Here is a 24,838-nt window from a genome sequence, read left to right as displayed (position 1 = left end):
TTTATTTATGTATTTATTTATTTTGCTATTTGAAGTAAACCATTTTGAAGTATGTTTTTGACTTCATCCTTTCTCTTATCTTCACACCTTGCTGTCACAGTGCTACAGCTCATCTGTTCCTGTTCTGGTACCCTCTTTCACTTGTCTTCTCCCTCCAGGGGGGCTGCTGTATGACCTGCTGGCAGGTAAGACAAAATAATTTCTAATTGTTATAATTGAAAGGCACATGAAGTTTCTTTATTTGCAGTTTATTTTCTTAGAAACTTGTGGTGGCTCTCATGTAATCCTCACATGTGCATACCATGAGTGTTATAATACACGCTTAGGCACTGATACTGAATTATTCACTGTTTCCATGTGGTACAGTTAATATTACATTCAGTTATCTTAAATGTTCTTATCAAAGTACACGTGATGCTTGACAAGAAAGAAAAACACGGACAAAATCTTACATGTAACCATTTCTTTCAGCATGTATTGTATGCCTTTCAAAATGACAAGTGGAGGAATGTAGGGTTATTGAGAGCGTTCTAAACTCACGTGTGGTGAAATGTTTGCTGTTAAATGACTTTACAGCAAAGGTCATTACAGATTATTAATGAGATGGTTCTCCTCAGTCATCGGAGACCAGGACAAAGACGCTTCAAACTCTGCCTTTAATTACTTGCTGTACTCTCAACAAAATAGGACTGTTTAATTATTATTATTTTTTTTTTAAATGACCTGTGTAAGCAATTCTTCTGGTAGAATGGCTTGTTATAGCTGATGATAATTCTAACATTAGTAATTACATCATGTTTCTTTATGTTGTACCAAAGCTACATCAAGCTGATAGTAAGTGTGGCATTGCTTCAGACTTGATGGATGCTATTGGTTGTAGACATGTAGCATATTTAAGTGGAGCCAGATTTAAAATGAATCTATTAATCAGATCTATAACTATGAAATGGCCCTTGAACATTAATGTAAAAAAAAAAAAAAACTTACTTTTCATAACACTCTACAGTGAGTTGAAGCAAAGTTGACACTTGACCTATGTAAAGGATGCTAATATACAGAAGAAAGCACCGACTGCAGGAAGAAGTAAATTGATTTCAGATACCAAATGTTCTGCATGTTACCCTTTACCTTGTGTATCAGGTGCTAAATCAGTAATCACAACCAAGGGAATTAAAGTCAGTCTATTTACCATTGTTGTGTATATATCCGTTTCTGCTCTTACTCTGAATGGTGGCTACACTTGGAATGGTAGTTAAAAAGAAACTCTGCATCCACGGAACTAAACCAGTGATTAGTAAAGATATCATAAAGCCTGTCTTCTATCTATAAATCTGAAGAACTAGCTGTAAAGTATAAGCATTCTGAAGTATTATATTAGAGAGTCTGGCTGTTTGGATTGTGGTAGATTAGAAGACAGTTCATCTAGTAGTTACAGCAGTTGGCAAAAGGAAAACATTTTAGCTTGATTGAGAAAGCTGATAGTACCTGCCTCTATGGCACTCTCTCAGAACTTGGCTAAAGAATAGACATCTGACTTTTTTCCTTTTATTTATTTTTTATTACAAAGCTTAGGGCTATTACATTAATTAAATTTCCTTTCAGTATTTGGAGTAGTGACACACATATCTAATCAAATAACTGTTGTGCATGATTTCAGATGAGCTGCCTCGCACGGAACTTGGTAGAGTTTATAGCATGTTTATTAAAAAGATAACTGTGGTGCGTTCAAGATCAGTTAGTATCATGCAAGATTGCAGGAGGTTTGTAGCAGCCCTATTGAAGACTATGATTGTTGAATGGTGATCTTGAATGCATTCCTAGTATAAAAAGTAGAATGCAAGGATTAAGCTGTAAATCCCCTATTTTGTATGCACACGTCCTGGGGTTGTGTAAAACAAGATCTCTAACCTTATTATGACTGTTATAAACAGAGGTGAAAAAAAAATAACTTATTAGAAAGGTAAACAAACAAAGACAGTAAAATAAATTCTAGCAACTTTTTATATGGCCACTGTTATCAGAAATCTAACCAGCAATAGTTACCGAACATTACCTTATGTTCAGCAAAAACCTGGAGCATAGCCTGCTGACATCACAGAACACTTTGATCCAAGCAAAAACAACATCCTTGCATGCATAAGCAGTGAACATGCTAGCATCTAGAAAATGTACACCTGGCAGTGCCTGAGCATTCACAATAATCCTTAGCAAAATATGTTATCATTATTTAAACTAATTATTATATTGTATTTGAGTAACACTTGACAGACTAGGGTTTCTTTTTTCATTTGTAGGACACACAGATACGATCACTGCCTTCACAGGGGCAAATAAGGACCTTATTGCAGTCACTGCTTCCAGGGACAGGACGTTGAAGATATGGGATTTGGCCTCAGGGAGAGCAGTGAAAACTGTTCATGAAGTCGGGAGAAACATCAGGTCAGTTGTCCTGTGTATGGACAACACTCTGGTGGCAGTCACAGAGGACCACTGTCTCCAGGTCTGGGAGGTTTCTTCAGGGAGGATGATCTACTCAGAAAACGATTCACTTGACATCCCAGTGTTAACGACAGCCATGGATGGCCAGTTCCTTGTGGCATTCTATGATGGAAGCCATACAATGAAAGTAAGCCATGTAAAATAATGAGCTTCAAGATGTACCTGTTCTTAAAATGCTGACATCTTTATAGTTATCTATTTAATAAACTCCATCTGTGTGAACTAAGTCCACTAATAAATGATAAATATCCATACCAAGCATTCAAAATAAGAGATAAAAGATAAGACTGTGGCTATCATTGTAGAGGATATTAACTACATAGGTTAGTATATAAATTAATTATAGCATCTCAAAAGGAAATGTTATCCAACTTGTATTAGTCAATTTGTATACATTCAATTAAAATACCATGATTTATGTGATACGTATTTTTTTATGTTTGTTGTATATAGCTAATTTAATATTTTAAACAATATTCTCCATTAACTTAATATATTAACAGTTAACATCCAAAAACAAATCAAACAACTCGGTTTAAAAGTAAATTTACTTTTGTTTATTTCAATGTTACAAAATATCTATGCACCAAAAAATTCAATAAATCTTCGTATAGTTACCAAACTTTAATTTAGAAATAGGTTTAAAAGAGTCTCGTAAGTTGTTCACTCCTTGTGGTTCAAAAGATTGTGCAAATTCCAAAGAGTGAGGTTTAGTTTTCCTGTTTTTGTTGATTTCCTCAAAGAAATTATTTCCTGGTGGTGGCCTTGTTAGATAGATAGTTGGTAGAAATGTCCAGCAAGATACAAGGATGAAGCTTCATTTTAGTTGGAAGTTGGACACAGGCAGGTCAGGTGGCAGGCTGGAAGCTTGCAGTGGTGTTCAGAAGGACATTTTGTTTTTCCATGGTGGTCATGTTCCTTGTGAGTACAGCCAGCAAGAGAACAAGAGAGAATGAAGAGTTTGATCCTGTTCGTACAGGGATTTTTTAAACTTCCCAAACAGGCGTTTTCTGTCCAGATCTTCCAATCACGTAGCTACGGTGGCTTCAGAACTCATATCAGTGATTGGTTCAAATCGAATCTGGGGTGTTTGTAAAACAAACCTACACCACAGCATCCAACTCATTGGTTACTTTGAAAATAAACAGAATTGATCATTGTCTGTTAGACTCAGAATACAGCTCTATACAGTCTGTTAATGTGAACAGATATCTTCAGCCCACAAGTGAGCCAGACTTTGAATAATCTTCCAAAGACTCAGGGGGACATGTATCAAGATGGACCGACACAGCGCTAAATTGAGCGGAGTGTAAAGTAGTGCTTTGCCGCGGCACAAATTTTACCCCATCCCGAATGTATTAACTGGCCCAAAATCAATCGGGCACGGCATAAGCTGACACATTTAAATGTTTAAATGCGCTGCACCTGTGCTCAAAATGGCCTACCAGTAGCACAAATTAACTAATCTAATCTGAAAAATAGCGCCTCCAGGTTGTTTGGACAGGCAAAAATGACCAATGTTGACTAAGTGTCTTGACTTTATGATATGTTATTATTAGATTATGGATAAAACCAAATAAATATACATAATGAAAAGGATAACTTAATGAACGAAGTTATGACAGGTTATGCCTGAGTGGTGACTTCAGGCCAGAAGCAGGAAGAACACAAAGGCAGTACTGCAGGGCAAAAGACGCACTGTGCGCCGTTTATTCAAACACAAAAATAAAATAAAAGGTTGAACAAAAAAGCACTTTCTCACAGAGCCCAAATAAAAGAAATAAACAAAAACAAATCTCGAACACAAAATAATGAGAAAGCCCAAGTCAGGCTGGGCAATCGCCTTCACTGATCCTTTGAGTTTCTTTTAGTTTTGTTTTTAAATCTCTCTCTCCTCTCGCTCTCCCGTTCCTCCTCTGAACACCCACCCAGAGTGCAGAGAGCTGCAGGTTTATATACAGGTGACCTCCAGATTTAGCAACAAATTAACCACTTAATTCATTCGGGAGCTGTCCACCTTCTGCACAAGGTTTTTAATCATTCCTGGCAGAGGACGAGTTTACTAACCTCGCCTCTGCCAGAACACGTTTAAACATAAAAATAAAACATTAACAAAACAAATTAACAGCTAACAGTTACAAATACAATAAATAATTCATAATACATCAATACAAAATAAACACTGTACAGGGCTGCTCGCCCTGTTACATAAGGTTATTGCTTGTTCAGGAAGGTAAGGAGTCTGCACTCTGTCTGAGAATTCGCCAGTGCAATGGTTACATTTAGATTTGGTGGAATCCTTATAACCTATACAATATACACTAACACATTGTATCCGCCACATCATAATAAAACCATCTGTGGTTTTAAATTATTTGAACATTCTACTAACTTTTAAGTAAATTATTGCATCTCGTGGAAAGTCAAAAATATACAAGGAATAGAGGTAAATGATTGGTGCATAGATGAGGAAAAACAGTTCCTGAAGCTTTGTGGTTGACTTTGCAGGTATTTGATTTGGCTGCCTCCTGCAAACAGCTCCATCAGGTGGAGATCACTCCAGATGACAACCCCATTCACAAAGACCGCTCCGTCTTGGTATCACAGAACTCGGTAAAAGATTATGTCCTGTTTGCCTACAGGTCAGTAAATTAGCTCTTAGCTAAACAATGATTTATAGGGCTCAGACAGAATTCTCAGGTGACCTTAGCATTGACATTAATATGACTAGACTTTCTTATCGGTCAAAGTTTTGTCAATAGGGCCAGTCATTTCACCTAATATGTAATTACATTTTAATTCCTGCCACCAATTGCTGTATTATTTCTAGAGGCATTTTGTTAGGCACTTGTCAAATTACACGACATAAAAGTATTTTAAGGGGCCTAAGTACAGTTCTTTGGCACACATGTAACCGGTTTGTAGCCTGGGAGGTGTTTTGCTCAAATTCGTCATCACTGAAAGTTGACATCTCAAACAAAAGAGCCTGCTTTCTTCACACTCTTTCTGTATCCAAACAAAGGCAGCAAGTTGACAGCAATTAAGATAAATTGGGTGACAGGCTAAGACTCCATTGTTTAAAGCATGCCCCATGGGTCTAGTTTCAGTAGTATTTTCAGTCAGTTTTATGTAATTTTGTATATTATTTTTTTTTAAAAAAGGTTTTAAATGTATTGCCTAACAGTTGTATAAGCATCCCTGTGAAGGTAAGCTGATATACTTTTTTATTTATTTTTTTTATATCTGTAGCCACCACTGTCACTTGAATAGCATCCAACTTCAAAATGTTCTGGAAACCCCAGGAATCCATTCAATGGCACCCATCACTTTGACCAAGATAGCTGCTATATTGGGGGTTATGTGACTGGTTTCTGGGTGATAAAGGTTATTGTTTGCATCAAGGTTATGGTGACATTATAATGCACAAGAGCAATAGCTTTAGTCCCCAGAATGGCAAGCAAATTTGAGATAAATAGATAGATAAATATAGATGTATAGATTGTGCAACGGCTTGATTCCAATTGATTTCTACTTCAAAACACAGGACATGAAACTTTATGAAATTCGTAGCGATCGTCTGAGACAGGTGGTGAATGATAAATGGCTCAGTCGCACAATGCCACAACTAAACTGTCAAAGAAGTGAGCTAAATCTGCAAGTAAAACTATGTCCAGCCCACACATACAGTCTTTCGGCTGCATAATTTGCTTGCTGTGAGATAGGATTACTGCTGAGTTTGTTAAAGGTGTGAAGCAAGCAATCTGATTCCTTTGACAGCTAAAACATTTTCAATTTTTGACAGTAAGAGAATACATGCTAAATTATTAATACTGATTTTTTTTTTTCCTGGCATCCCAGCGATGTAATAGAGGATTGGAAACAAAGTTTGTATCTCCAAAGTGTTTAGCTAAGAATAGAGTGGCATTGCATTCATGTCCAAGGAGCACCGTGGCCAGGGAGGCACATTTTCCTGATTGTCATCAGCTATCAGCTTTCAACACTTAATATGATTAAAGTAATGGATCACATTCTTTAGGTAACTGAAGCTACAGTCATCTGGTAAATTACTTTAAAATCATAGATGCTAATCTTTGTATTGGGGTTAGAGGAAGGATATTATAAGAAGCGCAATAACTCATTATTGTCTATAGCTGTCCCCTATCAAAGAAAGCCTGCCAGATCTTTGCTTAAACATACATGGCTGTGGCGGCAATCATCACTAACCACATTAGATCTTTATATTAGGACCCCTCTCCCCCTTCTCTAAATACCTTGTGAGTTAAAGCTCTGTGAATAGGGTCCATGAGCTAAGGTGACTTTCCTATCTGATTTTATGATTTGAGAAGTTTCAGTTCAGCAGAAACAGACAGTGTTCATTGTTTTATACCTATGGGGATGCAATACAATTTTTAAATGTCATAAGTGCACTGGATTTCTATTGAATCATTTATAATATAGATCTGCCGTGTTCTTTTTTTCACTTTGATGGTTGGGTGCCCTGCCGCTGCTATGGTGAGGGCAGAAATCGTGGCAGTCAGCGCTCTGTAAAAGTTTTTACATGCAAGCTACTCCCTTTCACAGTGTCAGCCACAATAAGAACTGATATATGGTAATCCACTTTTAATAGGGGTCCCTTTGAAGTGATTTCTGATGTGCTCTTTTTCTTTTGTTTTCAATGTGTCAGGAGTGGTAAGGAAGCCATGGTATTCAGTGCCAGGAAGGGAGAGGTGATTACAAAATTACCAGCCAATGAGCCTGTAGCCTCTGTACAAGGAGTTGATATGACTAGAGAATACTTCCTTCTCATATGCAGGTACATATTCCAAAATGGGTCCTCACTGCCTAAACAGTTTACTGTGTTTGTAATTCCTTTTTTTCTATATTGTTTGTTTAGTATTTAGTTTCTAAAATGTAACTGAAGTATTTTAGTTATTATAAAATGTTTTATTATGTTTAATAAGTACTATTGAATATATTGCTACTGGATATCCTGTGGATGGTAATTTTGGGAATAATTCCATTTCTCGAAGAGCAGCCAAATGTTGGGGCGGGGGAATCTAATGTACCCCAAACATCATAGCACACAGTGGTAGAATATCCATTGGGTATCAAATACGTGTAATGCTATATTGTATTCGTCAAACAAATGTGTGCTCTAAAACTTCAAGTAACGATGGCAGTATTGCTGTAATAAATTCTCATTCCAGATACCCATACATGAGACTCCATGAAATCGTCCATATTGAACTCTTCAGCACTGGGAGTTTTCAATATCTCCGCTCTGTAAAGGGCTGCTGCAATGACCCCATCTCTGTCCTGTCTGTAACCCGAGCGGGCACTCATGTTGTCACTTTCTGCTCTTCCGCTGACACCAGCACCACTGAGATTGTCACTTGGAACTTAGAGACTGAGGACCACAAACACATAGTGAAATCCTCCTCTGTTGTAACTGGAGGTCAGTAATAACAAAGGAGCAAACCCAAGCTCTCTCAGTACCGTATCTAATATCTAGTACCCATTAGAAAAAACATTTTAAAATCTTTGGCAGGGACAGGGTTAATGTCTCTGCCAGCTAGTGCAGAGTGGTACACCTACATAAAGAGCCAGAAATTCTGTGTCTGAGAGGGAGTTTGTTTGTTTGTTTGTTTATTTATTTATTAATTAAATCTGTGTTTCTGTAGCTCTTTTCCGTGAAGGCGAATGCCCAGCCTGACAGCAGTTTTTTGTGATTTTAATGTTTTGTTTAACTGTTTATTTTGGCCCGTTGCCTGTTTATTTGTTCCTGGGTTTTGTTTTATTTTGTTTATTAAATGTGTGCTTTAACGCTTAAACTGCAGCTTCCTTGCCTCCAAGTCTCTTTTTTGCTGCGACCCTGCTGCAAAATCATTTTTAAAAACCTGCGTCCGTCTGTTGCTTGAAGACTGTAACATCTAAACATCCACCAAATACGAACATATGATTTTAACAAAAATGTTTTGTAATTTTAGGTTCCTGCATTGACCTGAGATTCTGCCTGGCTGTTTGTAGGAAAGAAAATCACATCCGCAAGTGGAACTTAGCTTCAAAGATCAACGACCAGTCTCTGTCTTTTAATTCGCACAAAGTAAAGAGCATTGATGGAACAGAGGAAATCATTCCCATGAAGAACTATTCTAGGTGGGTTCACTAGAACTGGGGAAAGGTGGCTGAAGTTCATTGAACATCTATAGTTTAGTGTTTTGCTAGATTATGTAGAACCTTGTTCAAGAACACATACACTATTACCTTTAAATATGACGGACATCACTTTTTTTTTTTTTTTAATATCAAAGACAGCGAAACTACTGCAAAATATGGACATCTAGTTGAAAAGAATAAGTGCTTGGTATATTTTGAGAAGGAGATGAACATATATCTGGAAAACCACCTATCCAATTGTCTTGAAACTTAATATTAACATTTATTATATTTAAGTTATTCAGAATATTAGATTCTGGAGATATGTAGGGTTGTATCTGCCTGTCTACATCCGTTCATATGTCACCCTTTTGGCCCATATTGGCATATATATGCTTATCATAAATTAGGAATAAACATTTCATTGCTAATAAACCCTTAAATAAGACTGAATATCTATTCCCTGAATGCATTCACCATGGAATTACTCCTGTCTGTATTGTAGGTTTGAAAACACACAACCCTTTACATACTGTAACGTAACTCAGACACAAATCCACTACCCGTCCGAAAACATAACAGCATCATACTTTTTTTATTTATTTTTTATTTTTTATAGCTATGTCGTGTGCAAAAGTTTAAACCCTGGAGTTGTAAGAGTCTGGAACATAGTGAAATCAAATTATAAAGGCAAAGCAGTGAGAGTGGAGCGTGGACTTTATGAAAACACTGATGTCGTAATAGTGAGAGATATGAAGCTGTATATCCTTACTGACAAAGGCGTGTCAGCCTTCACTGAGACACCAAGGCCAATTTTCCAGGTATGAACTGTTTTACAAGTTCTAAAATGTTTCTTTTATTTAGTCATTCATTCCTAAATTAGAATTAAAATATAATTGTAATTTCATATTACTGTGTTCATACAAGCAATTCTAGTAGCGCCAATGCTCAAAGTCTGTTTTCTTAGGTTAGCTCTAGATAAATAAAGGATATGACTGATTTTTCTCATACGCCTTTGTCATTGTTCCATGATTCACATGCAGGCCATTGTCTGCAGTGGGGAACTGAATAGTGAAGTCACTGTGATAATTATAGCACTTCTTGTGACTCTTAGTCAACTGTCTAGTTAAAATCAACCATTTGTCGTTAATTAAATGAGTATCCATGGTAACTTGTGATTGCCTATACCTGGTTTAATTCTGCTTTGAAAATATTAAAGACCCTTCGATAAATATGGCTGCTGAAGCGAATAGGAAAGCTAATTTCAAATCCAGACAAGAGGTTGCCATGATGGGAATGATCTGTCATGGATTGCAGAATGAATCTGTCTGTATTTTGAAGACTCTTGTGTAAACATAATGAAAAGACTCTCCTATTAGGTTAATGACTGAAAAAGCAGTCAGCGGATATACTTCCACCCTAATGGTAATAAAGTATTCAATAAACCTCTGCCTGGGGAAAGTTAAAGGGCAGTTGTATTTCGATCCCCTGTTGTATAGAGCATTAACATAGACCCCAAGATGTGCCCCTACATAACAGAAATTAGCACCAGTATGTACTCTTTCATTTTTGGCATATATGTGTTTAGCGAACAATTAAGGTAATTTTCTCACCCTTAATGAAATGCAGACCTGTACGTATATAATTGACAAATGTGTTGTTTAAAGGGGAGTTGTCATTTGACATAAATGGCACAGTTTAAGATGTTTGACCCCCACCCACAGCCCCAACTATGACGTTTTCCTGTTTTGAGTTCAGTGTTTTTCCCCTGCTTCTTGTACCCCTTTAGACATTGCTGGTCTATGATCTCCTGAAGAAGAAGTATATTAAAAAGCAGACTGGGCTGTATATCATTCCTTGTCAAAAGCATGAATACCAGATTCTTGAGGGAGGGCTGTTACTGGGGCTTTCTGAGAACAGGTGAGGATTTACCTGCATAAAATACAGCATGAAGGAAAAACCCTAAGGCTGGGTCAGGTAGATCTCCAATCTGATCCATCAGCACTGGAATTTTACCAGAAACCAGAAAAGCTGTTCAGGTTATTGAGTAATTATGGTAGCCCATGAGACAAACATGTTATAGCCACAGAACATACAGAACCTGAGCAATGCAGTTCTTCCCAGGTGTAGAATATTATGAAGAACAACAGAGGCTGTATTTTGACAAAAACCTTGCCACATGTTTCTTTTTTCTTGTTTCTTCCACTAATGTAGAGTTTCAAAAACGCACAGTAAATCTTGAAAGCCTATTCTTTAATGCAATTTCTCATTTTAGAGATCACATGGTAGTGTGGAGCCTTGAAACAGGATTTATTAAAACCAGAATAAGACCAATCTACAAAGATCAACTCTTGTCAAACATGCTTCAAACATCACTTGGGCCAAAGGACAAGCACTATAAGGAACTCTTGTCTAAAATGGGCAGTACAAAAGAAGTCAAAGGTATGGGATAATATGAATGCCATTCATCATAGTTAGGGCTTCTGATTTTCGGTGTTTTGCCCTGACTTTTTTACTCTCCTTTTAAAAATTATATTGATACCTGTTAAGCCATTCGTCTTAATCATAACTGAGAAACACATTAATAGTAAAACATTTTTCATTTACAGGTTTCTTTCTGTGAAATCACTAAAAAGGCTTTTAAATTGTGTTTTACTTTTTCATTTAAAAGCAGAAGTGACTGATCTTTATTAATGTAAATACAGCTACGTAAAACGATTGTAATAAAGTGTGTCCAGCTTAAAATACTTTATTTTTCATTATAGCTTTAAGAAAGATCAGTCACTTATATTAACATGTTGCAATCTTGTTTGTATGTTCTGTTTGGCCAATTAAAAGCCCATTTGGTTGTTTCACGTAAAAAAAAAAAAATAAAAACCTGTAAATGAAATCAATTTTACTACTAATACATTTCTCTGTTGTGATTGAGATACACAAATGGCTTAACAGGTGTCAATTGAATTATTAAATAGAAGCCTTAATCATAGTATGCTACAGTGGTTACCAAACTTATGTTGTTAGGGAGAACTACAATATGTTTGACAGAGAGGTTCATGAGCCTATAAGAGTTTGTTCCCCACCCACCAGATTACAGCACTTACATATAAACAGCTGCTGTGGTCATGGATAATACCTGGATAATTGGTTGTTGCTACCACAGCGCTGCAGAAAAGCTTCCTGCTACAAAATTCCGTCATTGTTTAACTCTTCTTCTTCTATCATGTTTTAAGCCCACATGACCCCCTGGGAAAGACGCAATGAGACCAAAACAGCTAAAAACAGGAGACTGGAGAAGGAGATGAAGAGGGAAATTGAAAAACTGCAGCAGATCGATAATGAGAAACACAACGGCATTGATCAGTACTTAATCAGTGGGGACGAGCAGGTGAGAAGTAAAGCAACACAGACGCTGAATTTAGAATGGTGCTGGATTAACAGAATGTGGACTATGGATGGGTTTTGAATTCTGTCCTGTAAGTATTAACAGAAAGAGTAGCAAATAAATATGGTCTGGGTTTAAATCCAGTTCAGGCGTCCACTTTGAATTTAGTGCACATCAAAAAGTCTTGACACGGGCTCCTGAGAGGCGTATCCGGTAAAGACGCTCTGTGTGGAGTACAGGATGCGGCCTATAGCCTGGATGTCGCCAATTCGAGTCCAGGCTATTCCACTGCCGACCGTGGACGGGAGCTCCCAGGGGGTGGCGCACTATTAGCTGAGCGCCGCCCGGGGGGTGGGGCTGAAGTTGGCCAGGGTGTCCTTGGCTCACCGCGCAACATCGACCCCTATAGTCTGGCCGGGCGCCTGCAGGCTTGTCTTTAAGCTGCCCTGATCTGCGTTGTCCTTTGACACTGTAGCTCTGAGGTGGCTGCATGGTGAGTCTGCAGTGTGAAAAGAAGCAATCGGCTGATGGCACACGCTTTGGAGGACAGCATATGTTTGTCTTCGCCCTCTCGAGTCAGTGTAGGGGTGGTAGCGGTGAGCTGAGCCTAAAAAAAATAATTGGATATACTGAATTGGGAGAAAATAATAAAAATAATTGCCCGCTACTAAATTTTAAAGTTTAAAAAAAAAAAAAAAAAAAGCCTTAACAAATGTGCAGGCTGGATGTTCAGGTCAGCCATGAGGTGCACTAACAGAACTTGTGGTCTCTAACTGTACTTTGCCTAATTGTAATGAGTCATTGTCACCTTCACGAGCACTACATTCACAAAACAAAAATTTTACATAAGGTACTACAAATGCATACTGGCAAGCATTGCTTGAGCAAGTTTGTTTACATTTTTCTTAACGTTAATGTAGCACTGTTGGCTATTTAATTTTCCAGCTGTCTTTTTATAGTAGACAGAAACGTTATTGATTTACCTGAGATAATGAATAGGAAATAAGACAGCAGAATGCTCTGGGAGACCTCACCATGCCAACAATAGCACATTTGTACCACTACCAAGAACATTCACACTGAATAAGTCATAAATAACTAACCACCATGCCAACATTGGAGCTTTTTATATTTCACAAATGTTGTAGCTGACAAAAAGCACATACAGTGCCTGTAGAAAGTCTACACCCCCTTGAACTTTTTTCACATTTTGTTGTGTCAGTGCCTCAGAGTTTCATGCATTTAAATTAGGATTTTTTTTCTACTTATCTACACACCATACTCCACACTGTTAAGGGGGAAAAAAAGTTTTTATTGAGAAAAAAAAAAAAATATATATATATATATATATATATATATATATATATATATATATATATATATATATATATATATATATATATATATATATATTAAAAATACAAAACTGAAAGATCATAATTGGATAAGTCTTCACCCCCCTGAGTTAGTACTTGGTGGAAGCACCTTTGGTGTCAATTACAGCTGTGAGTCTGTTGGGATAGGTCTCTACTAACTGTACACCTAGATTTGGCAATATTTCACCATTCTTCTTCACAAAACTGTTCAAGCTGTCAAGTTCCTTGGGGAGCGTTGATGGACAGCAATCTTCAAGTCATGCCACAACTTTTCGATTGGGTTTAGGTCGGGGCTCTGACTGGGCCACTCAAGGACATTTACCTTTTTGTTCCTTAGCCACTCCAGTGTGCTTTGGGTCATGCTGAAAGGTGAACGCCTGTCCAAGTTTCAGCTTTTTTGCAGAGGGCAGCAGGTTTTTCTAAAGGACTTATCTGTACTTTGCTCCATTCATTTTCCCTTCTATCCTGACAAGTGCCCCAATCCCTGCTGATGAGAAACATCCCCATAAAATGATGTTGCCACCACAAAACTGTTTTTGCATCCCCATAAAATGATGCTGCCACCACAAAACTTTTTTTGCCACATGGCTACAGAATCTCCTAAGTGTTTTTTTTTTTTTTTGTCATACTTCAAAATGGGATTCAAGGTGTGCTTTCTTGAGTAATGGCTTCCTTCTTATCATCCTACCATACAGGCCAGATTTGTGGAATGCTTGGGATATTGTTGTCACATGTACACTTTGACCAGTCTTGGTCATAAAAGCCTGTAGTTCTTGCAAAGTTGCCATTGGGTTCTTGGTAGCCTCTCTGATCAGTCTCCTTCTTGCTCAGTCATCCAGTTTAGAGGGACGGCCTGGTTTTGGTGGTGCCATACACCTTCCACTTCTTAATAATCGTCTTGACCGTGCTCCAAGGGATATTCAAGGCCTTTGATATTTTCTTATACCCATCCCCTGATCTGTGCCTTTCAACAACTTTGTCCCGGAGTTCTTTTGAAAGCGCCTTAGTGCTCATGGTTGAGTCTTTGCTTTGAAATGCACTACCCAGCAGAGGGTACCTACAGGAACTGCTGAATTTATCCTGAAATCATGTGAATCACTACAGTTTAACACAGGTGGAGGCCACTTAACTTGGTGTGTGATTTTGAAGGTGATAGGTTACACCTGAGCTAATTTAGGATTGCTATTACAAGGGGGTGGATACTCATCCAACAAAGCTATTTCAGTTTTTATTTTTAATTAATTTCCTACACATTTCTAGAATTTTTTTATTTCACTTGGAAGTTGTGGGGTAGGATATGTAGATAAATGAAAAAAAAACTATTTTAATGCATTTTAATTCCAGGCTATAAGGCAACAAAAGGTGAACATTTTGAAAGGGGGTGTAGACTTTCTATAGGCACTGTATGTTGAAGACACTTTAACAAACGTTTACCTTTCAAACAAAAAAGTTTACCTTTGGCGTTGCTTTTTCATGGATATCTAGCTTGGATTGTTTCAGACAATTACGCTTTGATCTATTGACAAGCACCAAGGCAAACAATCCAAAAGGCAATGGTAATTAATATTATTCTCACAAAATGTTTATCTTTAACTTTTTCATTTATAGCATTCATTATAGCCTTGCATTCAGGACAGTCTCCAGCAAAGCAACTTGCCTACTTACTATGACACAAGAGCTTATTTTATGTATGACAGGTACCTGCCAGTTATGAATTAGTTTAATAGACACAGTAACACTGCAACACAAGAAAACCACATCAACAGGATCTTAAATGCATCCACCCTCCCCACCACCTGTCCCCAAAAAAGGAAATAGTGTTTTATAGTAGCAATCACCCTTTATAAAATCATTTAGAAATGTGCACAACATTTAAAACATTTTTAAAAGACATGCATGCCCCTTTCCAGTGGAATCTGTTCTGCTGTTTTCCAAGCTGTTATGGTTAATCTTGACTTTCTTTCTTTGTTTAGGTACTAGTGTGCTCCTATTATGCACACCATCTGAATGTGTTCAGCCTGGAATCTCATTCTCACATCCACATGCTGGAGGACAGAACTTCAATGCTTTTCCTCCACAACGCTGCTTTGAGTTACAGTGGCAACTATCTGGCCATTTCAAACTATAGCGACAAGACGAAAACCAGCTACGTGACACTATGGGATACACTGAATGGAAAGGTATGCATATCCAAATAAGTTCACCACCTGTAATGTAAGGGGGTTTCAGAAGGCAGCTGGTATAAGATACAGAAACGCCATATGGAGAGGGAGGTCATCATTAACTTCAAATAAATTACCCACACGGCAGTTTTTATGTTGGTGAAAGCTTGTTCTGTGGATGCATTGTATTTAAGACGCCTACATTTTTTATAATATTTTTATACCAACAATACTAGGTTTCTTTTTTCTGTTCTTTAAGATACAGTACTTCTTAATAAGTTTTCCAATGGTATACAATTTATAGAACTATATTTTGTTTTGCGATATTAATTATAGCAGTACTTTTGTCAACTTTGTCAACTATTGTTTTTTTAGGTGAGAAAAAGACTGAAGAATGAGCCCAGTGTTTGTTGTGTGGCAGTCACTGATGATGCAAGCCGCGTTGTCTTTGGTGTCATGGAAGCAAACAAGTAAGTTGCAAACACAACATTCCTGTGAGCTGACAAGCTGTTTGCATTTTCTTGTCTGAACTATGGTTCAATTAATTAAAATAAAAGAATATTATACACTTCAGATAATTAATTATAACACAGCTTCATTTGTTTTCTTTGAACAAATAAATAACGGCTATATTTCTTATTATAAATGACTTGTTAATTAATAAAATATGACTCAAGTGTGTGTGTGTGAATGAAGGTCATAAGAACATAAAAAAGGCTATAAATGAGAGGAGGCCATTCAGGACATCTTGCTCGTTTGTGTGTTAGTAGCTCATTGATCCCAGAATCTCATCAAGCAGCTTCTTGAAAGATCCCAGGATATCGGCTTCAACAAAATTACTGGGGAGTTGGTTCCAGACCTCCACAATGTAAAAAAAGTGCCTCCTATTTTCTGTTTTGAATGCCCCTTTATCTAATCTCCATTTCTGACTTTGTTTCTTTTTTCAAGTTGAAAAAGTCCCCTTGGTCGACATTGTCAATACCTTTTAGAATTTTGAATGCTTGAATCAGATCGCCGCATGTCTTTTAAACCTGGAATAATTCTGGTCGCTCTTCCTTGCAACTCTTTCTGGAGTAGCAGTATCCTTTTTGTAGCAAAATGACCAGAACTGAGCGAAATATTCTAGATGAGGGACAGTTGGAACAAAAGCCAGGAGGACACCGGCACTCCAAGACCAGGATTGGGCACCACTGGCCTAGATGAAGACATTTCTGAGTCAACATAAACTCCTAGATCTTTTTCATAGATTCTTTCTTCAATTTCAGTGTCTCCCATATGGTATTTATAATGGACATTTGTATTGCCTGCTTGCAGAACCTTACACTTGTATACAATAGAAATGGCAAAGACAGTAAGTACTTTGAGGAAGCCATGCTGCCTATATAACTATTTTTGTGAGTGTTTTTTCTGTGAAGTGGTATGTATGTTGGATGATTTATTGCTCAACCTATGACTTTCTGCTGTTACCAATTTTCCCATATTCACGATAGACTTCGCTGTAGTTGTATTGAATAAAATAGATAAGAATGGGACTGTTCACATGATACCCTTATTTCAATAAACAAAATTTAAAATATAAATTAATTTGATACTTTATTTTATGCATGCTTTGCTTTTGTTTCTGTGAACAACTTGTGTAGGATTTCATAATACTGAATAATAGAAGAAGCAGAGATATTGGCAACTAAATTGTAAAGTTTTAAATGTTTAACCGGTAAACATCTATTTGAAAATGTTCTGTTTTATTAGAATCTCGTCTTGATTTTCACATATCGGAATTTATTAATTCAGTGTGATGCGTTGCAAACCATTGTAACTGATGTGTGACAACCAGTATGCATTTTTTAGTAAATACAAAAGTAAAAAAAAAAAAAAGCTACATCTTTTCACTGAAAAGTGTATAATACTTTAAATGGTTTTGTGTTTACACAAAGGTTTAAATATTTACTCTATTAAGCATATTTTGCTGTCATAGTTCCTCCCCAAAACACTGAAAACATCTACCCAAGAATTGACTTTGGAATGATTTTCAGGCAGCTGTACAGTGTTGTGGTGAAATGGGGAAAAAAACTTCTCGGCAGTTCTCTGCCCATTGTTCTGCTGACCTCTAGAGGTGCGTGATTGAAATGGCAGGAGCTCTTACTAATGATGCTGTATCGGCGAGACTGATGGCTTCTTGTGTATTTCGATTTTCTTAGTTTTGTTTGGCACAGTGTCTCACTAATAATTTGCAATCCGCTATTAGAAGTGTATGTGGTCGTATGTACAATCAAAGAAAGATACATATTGGTATACAATCAGCCTACAGTGTATACTCACTGTGGAAATATACAGCTTGTGTTTATAAATACAAGGAGAGTTTGCAATTCAGTACAGACTTACTGTTTTATCACTTTGATCCACATTACCGTTTCAGAGAAGAGACGAAGGAACAGATCTACTAAGCTTAAGTCAGCATCAAGCTATAAAAGAGGCAAATCATGTGATTGAGGCAAATAACACAGATGGCAAAATACATTACATTTTATGTTTCTTCTATTTGTCACCAGGCTTAAAGTTTGGGATCCCTTTAAGAAAAGACACAAAACGATTTTTGGATATGAAAACTTAACCCTTGGAGACAACAGCAAGCTGCATATCACAGATGGGGGAGAAAGGGCAATTCTGCTAGCAGGTTTGTTGGCACATTTAACATTGCATTCCTGTTGCTGACACCAAGGTTGCTAAATCTTGACTCTTCAGCATTGTGTAAGTATAGGCGCAGTGCAAATAGTTGCGGATACAAAATTCTAATTGCATTGCAGCCAGGCAATTATTTTGCACTGCTCCCTATGTAAGATTAAAGGTGGATTGCGCACATCGAAATCGAGGTTCAACCCAATCTAGGATTGACTAATCTGAGATTGGATCCTGGATTAATTTCTGTTGTGCAGATCAAGACTGGTGGCGGATCTGCGGATCCAAGATTGAATCTAAAATACACACGTTAATCGTGGATTCAGCTTGTCTGTGACGCTGATTGATCTGAGTGGTAATCAGAGCATAACCATGGCAACTACTAAAACCTGTGCGTTTTCTTTCTGTAAGAAAAACCTTTTATCAGATTTAATTTTTGATAACTGTAAAGATATTATTATATAGAGAATAAAAAAAGATAACTTACCTTGATAGTCTATGTAAGTCTATGTGCTGATTAACCCATTTATGTTTGTGTTATGAATTAACTACTAGAACATCTATTTATTTACCAGACATTTTCTGAGGTAGTTGACTGATTGATACTGGCCCGGCCACTGTCTGTAGCTCAGCCACTAGTTTGCTCCCACAGAGAAAGGCCTGCCGACTGTCGCTTCACTGCCTGTAAGAAAGCAGGGATGTGAATCGGCTGACCCTGGCGCAGCCCTTCTGGAGATAGCTCGTAAAGAGCACACATTGAAAATGCACATCTGCGCATTGAAAGAAGCAGCAGCTGAAGCCGAATAGCTGCTTTGAAAAGGGAGAGGAATAAGCAGTAGAGACTGTACATAAACTTGTGCAGAATAATAAATACCGTACACTTGTAACTATTTTATCTTACATGATGTTTTTTTTTTTTCCAAATCTAATACATTCTGGTGAACATGTGTTTATAATCAAAAAAAAAACTACAGTATCTACCTCCCCAATAATTCGCTAGTGCAAATATAGCTCAAATTCACGTGTATCAGTGAAATAGTTATCGGTTATTTTACCCTAGTTTAATTGGTGAAAAACTGTGTTAGCAGCTGCTGTCTCGATGCAGTCTAAAGCAAAAAACATTTGCTGTATACGATGGCTCTTAACTTGAAATCTCAAGTAGCAGTTTAATGAGTGAAGGAAGAGGGTCTTTTTTTGTCTCTGTGTCTTTTTAATATATTAACCAGCTCTGTTATCCTTTCTTTTCTCATTCTGATTCTTTGTATAAAACTTTCATCACTATATTCAATAAAAGGATTGCTACGATCACAAATGTAACCATCCAAATTAACCAACCATCTTCACAGGAATCCAGACTCAATCCACCTACTACCACGATTGGAATGTAATCTATGACTGAATTTGAATCTCGATCTGTGCAACGGAAAAAAATGTCAGTCCAGGATTCAGTCTGAGATAGTCTGATCCAGGCAATCCACCCCTTAGCAATGCAAATTACTCAATATGTACAAGTAATTAACCACAATTATGATAATGAGGGTCTCAATGAGTGCATCAACCTATGTAGTGGCCACACTTGCAGTTAGGAGTTCAGAGGGCAGTAGTCGCTTTATGACATTTGTGGAGCACGAAAATACAAGCCAAAGAAAAATGTCAGAGGAAGCGCAGCAAAGTCCTCTTGGTGCACGGAAAAGAAAAGAAAAGCTTTCTGAGAAGGAGCTGAGAGCCCTTACGGCTGAGGTCACTCAGCATGAAACACAGTTGTTGGGAAAAGCCCTCAGCCAACATCAGTTGTGCTGGTATCCTTAGGAAATTGTATATATTATATGTATTGGCCTGCCCTTTTTAGCATGACATCCAGAAATTTGCCTAGCACTCTGGAAAAGGTGGTTTGGGCTCTCCCTCCAGACATTCCAACTGTGGTCTGAAAGGAACCAGAGGCTAAGTAGTGCAGAGAATAAGCACTTTCACATGTTCAGGGATAGCAGTCCTTAGATCGACGCTGGGGTTAAGCTTATCCCTCAGTTCAGCTATGAAGTCAAGGATGACCTGCAGAGTGAGATGATGATGCTTTAGCACCACATCCTCCAGCATCCCAAACAAAGTGACCCTGGGATTGAATATGTGGGGTCTTCTTCGTCTTGCCCTTCTCCTCCGAACGTGTTCCTGTCTCCTTAACAAGTGCCAAGTGTCCCTGCATCAGGAAGTGTACGACATCGGCCATCCTGAAGCCAGTGACAGGTCTCTGCAGGTGTGTGCTTTTATACAGCTCTTAGTTACTCACTTCTACAGTGCCTTGCACATTGTAAGAAGAGGTGTAAAGTTTTTGGATGGTCAGCAATTGCCAAGTGCAAGACAAAATCCTTGTATCACATTATAATGCTTGCACCCGCTTAGTATCCAGATCCCACCCAATTTCATGCTCTTTTCTTCATTTTGAATGTATTTCAATATAATTTTAATGGATTTGTGATGGCAAAGTGCAAATTTGATAGCAGGTGCAGCTATGTCCAAAGACAACATGTGTCTGCCCTCCACATTAATAGATATAGTTGGTGAACTGGATGTCATGAGCCAGCTCAGTCGCCCAAAACAGCACAACATCTTCCAACAAGTTGACGCCCTCTCAGAACTGACTAAATAAAATTGCAAATGATCGTACTGATTGTGTTTTACTTGTAGGTAATATTTAACACAACAGTAAATCCAACACAACTTGAAAGTAAGGAGAGAATATCTGACTGTATGAGCCTCCTCAGATCGCTGCTGTCCAATTGAAACTGGCGGCTGAGCTAACCTTCACAGTTGCCAAGTCACAGTTATAGTCACGGGTCGGAATGTGCATAAACACCCATACTCTAACATGGGTTCACTTGTTTTTGGCTTGTTTTTAAAGGCAGTGCTACTTTTGTTTTCTTGTGAGACTTGGCAACACTGGTAACCTTCTCCGTCTGTCTCGCAGGCAGCCACTGATTCCTGAACACCTTGTTTTGTTGTTAAGCTGGTTGATACAGCTGGTAGTAGCAATTTTGGTAACAAACTAATGCTGCACTTCAGTCAGTTTTCATCAGTATCCACCACCTCCCTTTTAAGTGCCCACTACAGTGGTGGGGGTAGGCCGGCCTTGGTATATGCAGTCAAAACTGTGTCCACAATCCAATGGGACAGTGGCTGCTTAGAGAGGGCTTGACCTCGGGTCCATTAGCTATGACAAATGAAGAGCTGGTCAGACTGGCGCAGCGACCTCGTTCTATCCACATAGCATCTCATTGCCCAGACCTCCGCCAAGGGAGGGGGATGGAAAGCCTCTAGTTCCACAGACTGATTCAAGTGAAAAGCTGTAATCTCCTTAAACATGGTTATTGCACAACGATACCTTTTCCATTGTCCCAAACACACATACAGGAACAGTGTACAGAGGCTGTCTTCATAGAGAGATATTTCAGCTCTATGGTATCAATGGGCTGAAACGGGGCCTTAGTGAGAGCCTCCAGTACCATGTCTAGACTCCATTCGGGGAGGACGTCCTTTATATGAGGACGTAACCACTGAGCACCCTTTAGAAAACGGGTCGCCAGTATATGACCGCACAAGGATACTGAGTCGATGGGAACGTGGCAAGCAGATATGGCTGCTAGGTACATTTTCTATTTTTTTTTTTTTTATTTTTATTTTAGAACATAATATTTGGAACTAGGATATAGAAAGTTCAAAGATTTCTTGCCTTTCCTTTCAGGAAGTTTGTTACACTTGTACTTCCTGGGTCATTTCACCTCAAAATAAAAATAAATAAATAAATAATTAAGTGATATCGCAAAAAAATCTAGCGGAAATCATGATAGTAGTACAGTATTTCATGTTCGCTTTTCAAAGTCACATTTTTTAATTGGTCAGCTTTTCATTAAGCATTTGGAAAACTACAAAGCGGTATGTAATTCAATTTGTTAACGTAACATTATTCAGCAGGTTTCATTCGACTTCATGCAGCATCATGTGTTAATTCTATAGGGTGATGCAAAAACGTTTGTCCACAGCTGTAGTGGGGTCATTACAGGAAAGAGGGACCTGAAGGAGTGGGGACCATTTTATTCTCCAGGTGAAAAGACCATAAAAGTGTAAGGTTATCAAAGCAAGAAACAGAGATTAATGGAACAGAGTGTGGTACAAGGCATGTTTTAATTTGAAATGCATGTCATTTTGTTAATGACTCACTTTTTGAACTTTTAATATGCTACCTGTTTTTTTTTTTGTTTTTTTTTTACCACTGTGTGCGATTATATGTTGTATCAGTAAGTCTTGCTTAAATTGTGTCGCTGTTCTATGTCAACCATTTCTAGATGTTCATTAAAAGACCTGTCTGAAAGGGTTAACTGATCAGAAGTGGTAAGTGACCTGAAAGTAACAACTAGTGATGATTAATTACACTGCAGAATTACCTGTTTAGTACAGCATTCGTGGGTTTCATTAATAGGACTGTTTTGTTCACACAGGTGACATCAGCCTGTGGGACCTAAAGGGTGGCACTGTTGTATCTGTCTTCACTCCAGACAGCAAAATCCAATGTCTGTCTCTGACACATGACAAGGAAACGATTCTACTTGGTATGAGCGATAACCCGGCCCTAATCACCATGAAGCTGATGTCAAAGGAAATCATGAAAACAAGTTCAAAGGGAATGGATTTGTTTGGGGAAATATCGAGCAGCAGTGATGAAGAGGAAGATGAGAGTGGCGAAGACCCAGCCTTGAGTGCCTAAAGAATCCTGTGTTGGCTTTTTCATCTCAAGTTTCTGCATTCAAGCACACACCAACAACAACAAATGCAAAGTAAATGGAACTGCCATATTCTGCTGTATTCTACCCATTTTTGTTCAGTTTCATAAATATAAACTGTGAACTTGTGGTGTGTCTGGTACCATGGAGAGGAGCATTACAATGGGATGAGGTATTTTTCAACCGATTATTTCTTTTTGTGTGTATGTGTCTGTATAATTCTACAGCATTTTGTTTCCTTAAGCCCATGAATTGTAACAGTTATTTGTGTACTGAGATACTATTAAAAGAAAAAAATATATATATTATGGTTTGTGCATCCACAACTACATTAAAAAAATTTGCAGGACTAACCCTTATACATTCATGTTATATAAAAAGACAATACTGAATATGAATTACTGTATATGATAGTATTTGGATGTATAATTCATACACACTGTATTTGTGATTTAATATGAAATTACTATAACAAATAATTATATGTTTAAATTATATGAAAATAAAGTTATGTTACTGCTTAAACAGGCACATAGATCCAGGTAGAGGCTTACATCTTCCTTAACTACACGTGAGCACTATTGAGCAGTGGGGCTTTGAGGACTGCAACACATCAGAAACTGTGTACTTGTACACAATGTATTTGCATTAGAGGCATGTTGCCATTTGGCAGTCGGTTTTGAGTTGTGCTGTCAACAGGTACAAGTCATTTCATGGTCACAGGAGTTCTAAAACAGAAGTACTGTAATTGTACAGTGAGCAATACTGGGACAAAAATGTTATACAAGAGATAGGATATCCTGACAGATTCAAACAGTGGCACTGGAACAATTTTTATAGTGGGGGTGCTGAAAGCCATTGAACAAAACTGTAAAAGCCATGCATTCGGTTGCTATTGTGTTACAGCATGTTAATAAAACAAAACCAGCATCAACACCTATTTAAGTAAAATAAAAACCTTTAACCACAGTCCTTGCTGCAGTGTTTACAAGATTCCCATACAATGTTTAGTGCAAACAAATGGAAAAGTAGCGTATATGGTTATGATCCACTTAAATACTGCAATTCAGAAAGGTTTACAGCAGTCAGGCTGTAACAGTGTGTAAAGCTAGCCTGCTTAAATGGCCACATTTGATTGAAAAATGTAACAAAGTGGAATTAGCTATCCTGATGGAACGGTCTGAATGGTCTTTACTAGCCTTGTTCAGTCATCGATATGCAGTGTTTCAAAAGCCACAGTACACAGACCTAACAATTCTCTTGTATGGCCAGACACACATACATGTTCATACCTGCCAACTTTTGAAAATACAAAATCGGGATTTTTTTTTCATGCGACAGTGGGTGCTGAATTAAGATACATACATACCTTTTTTTTTTTTTATAGTATCCCCTGAGCCAGCTAGGGGTGGGGTTTGGGGGTTTCTGCTGTTGAGCAAACAAGCAAGCAAGGGGGGGTGGGAGGGTTCTATTAAGATATATACAGTGCCTACAGAAAGACTACACCCCCTTTCAATGGCAACTTCGCAAGAACTACAGGCCTTTATGGCCAAGACTGGTTAAAGTGTGGATGTGACAACAATATCCCAAGCACTCCACAAATCTGGCCTGTATGGTAGGGTGGCAAGAAGGAAGCCATTACTCAAGAAAGCCCACCTTGAATCCCATTTGAAGTATGCAAAAAAAAAAAAAAAAAAACATGCAGGAGATTTTGTAGCCATGTGGCAAAAAGTTTTGTGGTTTGACGAAACTAAAATTGAACTTTTTGGCCTAAGTGTAAAGTGTTATGCTTGGCACAAACGCAACACATCACCC

The 24,838-nt window shown here is 37.9% G+C and overlaps 1 protein-coding gene across 1 annotated transcript; it reads left to right on the top strand.

The window, feature by feature from the left end:
* The first annotated feature begins 76 nt into the window (after positions 1-76).
* On the top strand, positions 77-23,896 carry LOC121297430. Its single transcript, XM_041223754.1, has 14 exons — positions 77-185; positions 2,295-2,626; positions 5,008-5,141; positions 7,184-7,312; positions 7,707-7,954; positions 8,487-8,655; positions 9,275-9,476; positions 10,445-10,575; positions 10,931-11,097; positions 11,886-12,040; positions 15,387-15,593; positions 15,951-16,045; positions 18,125-18,249; positions 22,742-23,896. The coding sequence occupies exons 2-14, from the start codon at positions 2,456-2,458 to the stop codon at positions 23,005-23,007; spliced, it is 2,199 nt and encodes a 732-aa protein (XP_041079688.1). The 5' UTR covers positions 77-185; positions 2,295-2,455; the 3' UTR covers positions 23,008-23,896.
* Positions 23,897-24,838: the final 942 nt, after the last annotated feature.

Source organism: Polyodon spathula, chromosome 2, assembly GCF_017654505.1.
Source record: "Polyodon spathula isolate WHYD16114869_AA chromosome 2, ASM1765450v1, whole genome shotgun sequence".
Classification (NCBI taxonomy): domain Eukaryota; kingdom Metazoa; phylum Chordata; class Actinopteri; order Acipenseriformes; family Polyodontidae; genus Polyodon; species Polyodon spathula.
This window is presented reverse-complemented; position numbering and strand designations above follow the sequence as displayed.

Coding starts and splice junctions, on each gene's coding strand:
- LOC121297430 (XM_041223754.1), top strand. CDS start 2,456: ATGGACAACACTCTGGTGGCAGTCACAGAGGACCACTGTCTCCAGGTC. Junction 7,313..7,706: donor TACTTCCTTCTCATATGCAG/GTACATATTCCA, acceptor TTCTCATTCCAG/ATACCCATACATGAGACTCC. Junction 10,576..10,930: donor CTGGGGCTTTCTGAGAACAG/GTGAGGATTTAC, acceptor TTCTCATTTTAG/AGATCACATGGTAGTGTGGA.